Source organism: Sesamum indicum, linkage group LG10 (genome assembly GCF_000512975.1).
Source record: "Sesamum indicum cultivar Zhongzhi No. 13 linkage group LG10, S_indicum_v1.0, whole genome shotgun sequence".
Classification (NCBI taxonomy): Eukaryota; Viridiplantae; Streptophyta; class Magnoliopsida; order Lamiales; family Pedaliaceae; genus Sesamum; species Sesamum indicum.
Window position 1 is genome coordinate 5,217,115 of NC_026154.1, and position 9,335 is coordinate 5,226,449.

Consider the following 9,335-nt stretch of genomic DNA (forward strand, 5'->3'; position numbering starts at 1 on the left):
CATAAAATACCACAATAGGGGGGGAGTAATATATTTTCCCACCTAATAAGTTTATACATTAAACTTAAATTATCACCCAAGTAAGTTTTCATAAAGTATCTTAATCGAATTCTATTGTATGTTTTCCATTTATTTTTTTTTTTTTGGTACATATCCATGTGAAGGGGAAAAAATAAAAGAAATAAGTTTTCAAAAGTAGACTATATTATTTCTTATTCAATTATTTTCATCTAAAATATATGAATACTTCTAATCTTATCTAAAATTTTAAAATAATATCTTATGACAAAATAAATTTAAGTTTAATATTTTGAGTCATAAAAGTAGCAAAAATACAATCAAAATTTAAAATTTAAAACCACACCATCAGTTCAGTCATTTACAAAAATCCACACCAAAAGAGCTGTTCCAACTTCCAAGTCCCCTCGAGCTTTGGTTAAAAGCAAAAACAGACTCAGCAATGTCATAAGGCTCTTGCTTTACCACAGAAAATTGCAACTGAAAGGCATTCAATCCTTATTCAGCATTCCACCAAATTCAAATGTTTTCTCCAGTAACAGCATTTGAAGCCATAAGATACAGGTATTAACAGGTATTTTTGGGCCTGACTGAAAAACACAGAGGGAATAGAAGTATAGCTGTAATATCATCTAAATTCGAGCATCGTTTACAGTAGATCCGACCCGGAAACTAGAGAAACCCGGACAATCCAGCTTTTAGCATCCCGGTATTTCCTCCTCAATCTTCATATTTACTCTTCTTTCTTCTGCGATTTTCATGATCTGTTCCAGAGCTACGATGTGATCGACTGGGAGAATCCTTTCGTCTGTGTTTGTGGTGCTTTGAATGCCTTCTGCTGCTACTCTTTTCCCGAGACGATCCCTTTTCTTTTCTTCTGGACTTCGAATGGTGTCGATCTCGATAATCATCTGAGTCACTGGATGCATCACTATCTGGAGTGCTGCTCCTGCGGTGTTTATGCCTGTGACGGCTCGCGCGTTTTCTGCTCCTTTCATCTTCTGAAGAACTGCTACTCTGACTGCGATTCAGAGTTCTGTGAGTATTCAGATCCCTCTCTTCCCCGGGAGCATTTGGAAATCTACCTTTACTACTGTCTCCCACTGAAACTCTATCTGCAGTTTGACCACCATCTATACGTGTGACAGCGCTTAAAAACACATCAGTGCTCTTATGTAGATTATCTGGTTTCATTTCTGTTCTTTCTCCATTTGTTGAACTTCCCACAATGTATTGAGAATCTGACCTTTTCTTTTCAGACGGCAGAGGATCACCATTTCCTTTGTCAACATTAACAGCTTCCTTCTGAGGACCTCTTCCACCAGCTTTAATTTCTGATATTGGCGTCTCTGGGGGAACCATCAAACCTAGTTCTTTTCCCAATGATTCTAAAAAGTCTCCGGCTATTAGACGATTTAGGGTCGTGTTTGCAACTTCAATCTTCTTTTGGGTATCCTCAACCTGATCAGAAGTAGTATTTTCCTCTTCATCATCTGAATCATCTGAAAAAATGGCCTGCAAAAGGACGAATATTGATTGGCAACAAGATAATAACCTATTATTTACAAAGAGAAATGGAAAACCATAGACATGGAAGGAAACTATAATGTACACAAAGTGAAAGGGAATGTACTTTGTACAGATCGACAGGCCTCTCAACATTTTCGACTTCCACCTCACTCGCAACTTCCTTGTCGGTAATTTCTCCGCCTTGCTTCCCATTGTGCACTTGAGGAACTGAAGACGAGGGGTGCTCTGTGCTAATATGTTCTTCCACATTTGCAGTTTTGATGGAATCTGGCATAAAAATTAGAGAGTCCATTTTGCTCCTCGCACGTGGAGCAGGAGGTGGCTGCATTCAGGGATACGCATACAGTCAATATTCTTGAAACACAGAACCCAGTCGGGAAAAGAATTTGGTGATATAGTATGTAATAGAAAGTTCAAAAAGACATTTAATATACATATCTATACTCAAAACAAAATGAACATGAAAACAACACAAAAGAACAGATAGAATCACCAGGGAACAGAAGGGAGAAACAGCAGCCCAGGTCAGTATTCATTACAATCAGAAGAAGATAGCCTACCTTGCCCATGTAAGGATCAATTAAATCAAAACGCTTGCATAAAATAGGTGCAGGTCGCCATTGAAACTCTTCCCGTTTCGGATACATTGCCTTAGTTATCAATTCCTCATCCTGTTGAACTTTATCTTTCTGCACATAACCATTCATATTGATAAAAAATAAGGCGTGGAATTACACTAAATTAAGAAAGGGCCTGCAGTAATTATTCGTTGCAGTCAATATACCTCTATTCCACTGGTAATAAACTGTAATCCTGCAGCACCTGTCAAATCTGCAAGCAACTGGCTGGTAGCCTTGCTTTCTTTACCTGAATTGCCTTTTTCTATGGCCACTGCTGCAGCTTCAAATTCTAATCTTTCACGAGCACGAGCAGCTTCAGACATGTTACTGGAGCCACCAGAATCTTTCGTTCGAAGACCTCCTTCATACTTCTCCTTCAAGAACTGTTCGAATCTCTTTTGCTTTTCGGGGTCATCAAGGAAAGGTTTTCTAATATCCGGCTGGTCATTCTGGTAAAACAATTGAACAAACAAAAAGACAATCAACATCACCTACAAAATACCAGTCTAAAGGATCATCTAGTTATTAAAATGTTCATTGCAGAAAACTTTTATCATACTAACAAAGAAATGAACAGATTTTCTTAAAGATCCCCATAAATATTTTGCTACTCACAATAGATGCAGGTTTGGTGAAGGTGTCTGAAAGTTTAAATTGGATATTAACAGAAGCAGCAGATTCAACCAAAGAGCTAGAATCTCTTGAGCTCTTCTCCAGAGCTTTTTCTCCTAAAATTTTCCCACGTCTTTCAGCAGTCAGCTGTTCTGAATTCTGAGGCTTTTTCCCTTCCCACAATTTGGTTTGTTCACCACGCTTCTGGCGCTCTTCCCAGAGTTTCCTTACATAATAATCAGAACCATTTCCTCCACTAAGGAAGGCAAATAATGGGTTTGACTGATTCTTCTCCCTGGAGAGATCCTCAAACAATTTGCCACAGCGAGCCACTAAAGTTGCCACCCCTTCGATCAAGACCTTCAGATTGTTATCTTCTGGAGCAGGGACCTCAGGGGGAGGGATTTCAGCATTCTTCCCATCATTGCCGAGAGGAGCAAGAAACTTGTGATGGGGAACAAAGTCCTTTGGAATTACAGGAGAATCAAATCTGTAGACATCACAGACAATGAGAACCATACATAGCTTAATTTGGCATTCAACAAAGACATATCTTTCAAAAGGTGGCCCTAAAACTGAGATAGAGTGAAACTTATTAAGCAAGGTATAATATTTAATAGCATGCTCAAGACAAAAAGAATGTAATACTATTCAAATCAATCACTAACTAATATATTGCTGTTTGGTTTTGGGTGGGGCTTTCAAAAGATTATTCTTTCTTTATTCAAGCTCCTACTGATCTCTTGTTGCCGTGTTAATTCACATTCCATCATAATCCTTGCCATCCAAAGTAACAAGAACAGCCTAATTCATCCATTAATCTTTTAATAAAATTTGAAAGAACAACCAAACTATTTCTGGTTGCTTTATGTCTTTTGCTGTTAAGTGTTTTCAGTTCCCAGCCTATTTTAATCTCAAAAAGCTCCAAGAATCCTCTTAAATATTCTGATACTTTTTAAAGGAAGCATCAATTAGGTGCACTTCTTGCTCGGAGTCTGTGGAGATCCGCTCCCTTGTTCAATTAATTCTAAAATGAAGAAAGATAGCTGTTGTTTCCAACATCAGTTGTGGGAAGATCTTATAAGTGGCCCATAGTAGTCAGTGACGCACGGCACACAATGGCGCCAAGGGCTTCTGGAGCCATGGTGCATGGCGCACAGTGCGGCGCGTGCCTTTTCGAAAAATGGCGCAAATATAAGAAATAATTTATATATTTATATAATTAGTATTATTTTGACTAGATAAACGTACAAGGAGTTAAATAAGACATATAAAACGACAAATTCAACATAAAAAAACTTCATAAACTAAACAATACATACAGCCTTATAGTTGAATTACTGAAAGTCTCAAACTGAAATTTCATAGCATACTTATATCATTAAAACATATGAAAAACTGGTAATTTTAATTTATATTTATACTTACTTAAAGAAGTAAATAACATAATCATAGACTACTACATATGAAAAACAGGTAATTTTAATTTATATTTATACTTAATTAAAGAAGTAAATAACATAATCATAGACTACTAGTCTACAAACAATTACATAATTAAATCAAAACAGTACCAGTGCTAAATTTCTAAACAGAGAGAGAAAAAAAACCAAAGGTCCAGTCACGCAGCAGCGGCTCAACTCAACAGTGAACAGCAGGGCCAGACTACTACTGAAGAGAAGAAGAGAGAACTGAACAAGAAGATGCCGCCGCAGACGAAGAAGAGAACCAAAGAAAGAAGAGCATGCGGAATATTATTTCTGCTGAAATAGGGTTTTTGTTTTTTTATTGATTGGCACAGGCCCGTCTTCATAAAGGCGCGCCTGGCGCGCACCTGGGCAATGCATAAATGGCGCCCAGGCGCGCGCCATGGCCGCACCATTGTGAAGGCGTGCGCCATAGGCCGCGAATGGCGAGAGGACTGAGCCTCTCACGCCGCGCGCCATTAACTACTATAAGTGGGTGCATGTGTTTCTCAGGTAAGTTGAGTTGCTAAAGAGCCAGATGCTAACTAGTTGCTCAGTGAGTGCATCCAAGTCTTGCTTGGGCTCCCTAACTCGGGGCCCAGGCATAACATCATTCCTGCATACAACTGCATTAGCAAAGCAATGGTATAAGCCATGTCATGCTTGGGCTTAACTCAAAACTTTGCCGGTTTTTCACACTGTGTTTCAGTACTTGACATGAATGAAAATCAAGTAAGCAAGATTGCATCAAGAGGACCAGGGGCGAGGAAATTGGTTTAGTTCTTTCTGTAGGAGAGGTGTATAACGAATAGTCTATTTTTCTTGGTCAGAAGAAGGCAAGGATCTTGTTGGATATAGGGGTATATTAAGAAATTTTATTCAAATTTACGGTGAAAATAATCAACTTTTTATAAATTCCATTGTAAATAAGGTAGAATACGAGTGCAAAGGAATTGTTTGGGGGTAAACATTATCTTAGATTGGAAAGGACCCCACAAAATCCCCCACCGGCCTCGGTGTTTTTTACCATATAAAAAAAAAAAGGTTATGCGAGCTATTTGATTCACTTTGAAGAAAAAGACATTATCTTAGATACATTGTTCTTTCTATTTATTATAAAACAGCACCCCCTCATATTATGTACCAGGACAAAGAGAACCATAACTTTCCTACTTTTACAACCAAAAGAAGGGTCATTAGATCTATAGTAGCTTAATTTAACAATCACAGAGTTTATATCATAGTTGAAAAATAAAGTTCTGAGTATCTTTACAATATTGCCCAAAAGAGTAACTTTTCTATAATCGATGGTGTAGTATCATTATTTTGGGAAGGGGGTGTTTTGGAGCTTCATTCTGGGACGTCTGAAAGAGATAGAAGCAATAAATTTGGGAAGAGGGAGCATCTGAAAGAAGATGTAACCTAAATCACAATAATACAGTAAGATGGAAAACTGATGATAACTCCACCGAGAATAATAATTGGATAAAAATGAAACTCATAGAGTTGATTCAAAGTGGTCGGTTAGAATTCAGTTGATATTAGATTACCAATTTTATTTGAAGGTAAAATATATTACCTCTCCAGTTGGCTTTCAGAATTTGTTGCAACTTTAAAACCAGACAGAACACCGTCTTTCTTTTTATCTAATATCCGCAAAGTATCCACATTCACTCTTGAAGGTTCTTCTATTTCTTGAACATAAGTATCTTGAAAATCATAACCTGCTCAAAAACATTGCATATAAGCAGAGATGATGAGTCACAATGTAAGAGTATATAGTGATGGTCCAACAGTTGCAACTTGTAGTAGGGCTCAAGCCAAAAAGAAAAAAGAGTTTCAGATTTTTAATGTAGCCTCCTTCCCTTTTCACCCACACCTATCCTTCCCTTTCAGATTTTTTCAGACTAGGTTTGTTCTTTATCTCCTTGTCTGCCACCTCTGTCTACTATTTTCCGGCTAAATCTGTCATATCTGCCCTCCATTCACTTAATAGTCCCGCAAAACAAAAAGACGCTGCAATTAGGAATCCTTCACAAAGTAATCAAAGTGCTAAATCCCTCTTATTAGCATATGCTGATCTATTCATTATTTCTATTGCCAAAATAGACTTTAAACAAAGACTAAGTAAACCATCCAACCTAACCCTATCAGGCTCAAGTTTGAAACGTGTTTCAGTTAGCTTAAAGCTCTTTAAAACATCACATATCATATGAAGGCTTATAAAATTAAAGGGTGTTTGGTATTCTTTTTAGGGAATGATCTTATAAAATCCGGAGAAACAAAAAAACAATGATGTGCTTAATATTCTTCAAGCAGTCAGATAAGAGATAGCTCTAAGCAACTAAATGGTAATTAAAATCTACTTACAAGTTTAAAATTCAATAAATAAACCCCGAATAAATGACCCTGCTTTTCTTAGAATTAAGAAATCTTAGCCTTGTGATGCAGCCTGAGTTTCAATTGTATGTTTTTTCTATTTTAGCTTGTGTTTCATTGCAGTAAATAAGTACTGTAGCTCAGTGTTAATGACTTCAGTTGATGGATTAGTTTTCACTAACAATTTTTTGAGGTTTCTCTGGTCATAATATTTCTAGTGGGTTAGATTAAACCTTACTCGACAACTGAAATTTATCCTCTTGATAGGATTTTAACAACATAAAGTGCCATATAGCTGCTAGCATCGAACAACTAATGGAATTAATCCAACAATAATTACTTCCCTATTGGGATTTCCATTTTTCATTGTGGGTATTTTTCACCGCTTATATTTTTCTTTTTCTTAGATATTAACTTACAAAATTTTGGAAGGAAACTAACCAGTATTCCTTTTGACATTTATTCTGTTCTATTAGGCATTACAATGGAGAAGAAAATGAATGTCATGCATTATAAAGCAGGGACGTGAAATATATATATGAAATAAATAGGTTTACTAACCAATTATCCCTTTTTTCTCAAAACTTTCTTAATTTGTTACTGTGTTAGGCATGCATTCTGTTAGGCATTCATTCAGACAAAAACGGGGCATGCATTATAAAGCAAGGATGGAAGAAAACATTTGGACACACGTGAACCTAACATTCAGTTTAGTATAGAGATCAACGTCAGCCCATTTCTCTTCATTCATTGATTCTTCTATTGAAAAGAAAATCCAAACCATTTAAAGATATCAAAACACATGAACTATTTGTTCAGTGCTAATGGAAAGAGGGAGTTTGAGATAGAGGATCCACACAAATATTTTTTCCAATGGTAAAGTTAAGGTGGCAGACCAAACAAACAACTTGGATTATAACAAAAACTAGTAAAAGAATCACTTACCCGATGCATATACATCTTCATCTTCTGCATCTAAATCTTCAAGAGCACCAATACCAAAACCAGGACCAATTTTTCCTGGAATATATGTAGTCGACAAATTAGAAGAGCCTAGACCAAAAATTTTGCAAGAATAAGTGTTGCACTCGTTACAGTAAATTTCAAGAATGAACTACATGTAAAACCTCACCTTTTATGGAGAGAGACCTGTAAGGCTTCATCTCCTTATCCCCAGACATTCTCAGTCTTTTCTTTTCTAAACAAAAGAGAACAGTTATTATCCTTAGCCAAAACAAAATCAAACCCTGAAATAGTTATCTTAACTCAGAACTTTACGTACCCCTAAACTCCGGAGCATGCTTAAAAGGATCGTAGCCTAAGCCATACAAGTCTTGCTTTGGGTTGAGTACATATGCCTAGAAAAGATAAAGTTAATACAAAGTCCCCAACTGATCAATCCAGGTCAGCAGATACCAAATTATGATGTATAAATCAGAACATCAGGCAAGTTTATTCAAATTGGATCTTCCTATCCTACTTCTATCACAAGACATTGGATAACATTAGGTGAATCCCATACAGATTCTTCCGAAAGATGACACTCTCTAACACTTTCTTACCCTCTGGCTATTGCTCACACTTGTTGAATTGATTGCCTTCTCTTAGAGAACATGCAATAGGGGATAACATATATGCAAATCAAGCAGGTAACTAAAATTTCATGTTAATCAAGAAATGTAATAGACAACAAATTAAGTTATTAGATAAACGAGGACAAATCTAACCGGTGTGGTTTTAGAGAACCGATTAGCATTGCTGCCAATTGGAAGATCTTGATCGTTGCCAGCATCCTCTTCTTCCAGCTTTGAATCGTCGATCTGTGAACTCATATTGTCCGAAAGTGCCAGAAAAGCTTTTCTAGCTTCTCTGCGAGCATCTTCATGAAAACGATAAACATCATAAGTGCAACACTAGCATATAGTTTAAGAACCTTAAGAAGAATAGTAACAGCAAAAACCATCCAAATGCTACAAAGACACAAACAGAAAAGATTTTCACAATGGACCGCTTGCAGCCTCTAATTTTTTATATAATTTCTCTACATATATCATGATATTTCACGGCCCAAAAAACATAATGCACTCGATCAGAAAAATTGAATAACCACAACTATCAGAACATTTAACAATCTCCTCACATTTTCTTCTCTAGTAATCTGCCAAAAACTTCAAAACTATGAGATTTCCTGCTTTTTGAACAAAGCATAATGCCTAGGCAGATTCCAGCACAAATATCTAATTTTCTCAGTGATAACTGCCTAACCATGCTTAGATTAGTATGTGCTGATATCTGAAACTATAATTTGCCAGGTAAATGAAGATAGAAGGCTACAAATTAGCATGAAAATAGATTGGAAACAACCGCAAAAAAAAACATATATCAACTCAGGCACCACGTAGTTGAGCATTATTTTATTTCAAGTCACACATTGAGCCGTAAGTCATTATCATCACAGAGGGAGTGCATTCCCATACATTTTAAGACTTCTTTACCAGAACCGAAAGACTAAAGTTTCAGTGTCATAAAGCAGCATTACCCAGTACTACTCATTCTGCCATTTGGCATCCTGGACAGAGTAAGCGAAATCATTCAACATAACAAAAACAGCCCAGGTCAACATACTTCCTAGGTCATCAGGGAAACTCTTCTAAAATACAGTCTACTTCAAGTGAAGTTACCTCAATAATATAGATAATATTTATTTATT

General features: G+C 36.6%; 1 protein-coding gene across 1 annotated transcript in view; it reads right to left on the minus strand.

The window, feature by feature from the left end:
- The window catches only part of LOC105171973 (G patch domain-containing protein TGH), a 12,681-nt gene continuing 3,838 nt past the window's right edge, over positions 493 to 9,335 (minus strand). The window contains exons 7-16 of the mRNA XM_011093274.2: positions 8,353 to 8,504; positions 7,908 to 7,983; positions 7,758 to 7,823; positions 7,571 to 7,645; positions 5,826 to 5,970; positions 2,784 to 3,270; positions 2,333 to 2,617; positions 2,109 to 2,237; positions 1,652 to 1,870; positions 493 to 1,533 (exon numbers count right to left, since the gene is read on the minus strand). Coding sequence (XP_011091576.1) covers positions 739 to 1,533; positions 1,652 to 1,870; positions 2,109 to 2,237; positions 2,333 to 2,617; positions 2,784 to 3,270; positions 5,826 to 5,970; positions 7,571 to 7,645; positions 7,758 to 7,823; positions 7,908 to 7,983; positions 8,353 to 8,504 — 2,429 coding nt within the window. The 3' untranslated portion in view covers positions 493 to 738. The remainder of the gene's footprint in view (positions 1,534 to 1,651; positions 1,871 to 2,108; positions 2,238 to 2,332; positions 2,618 to 2,783; positions 3,271 to 5,825; positions 5,971 to 7,570; positions 7,646 to 7,757; positions 7,824 to 7,907; positions 7,984 to 8,352; positions 8,505 to 9,335) is intronic.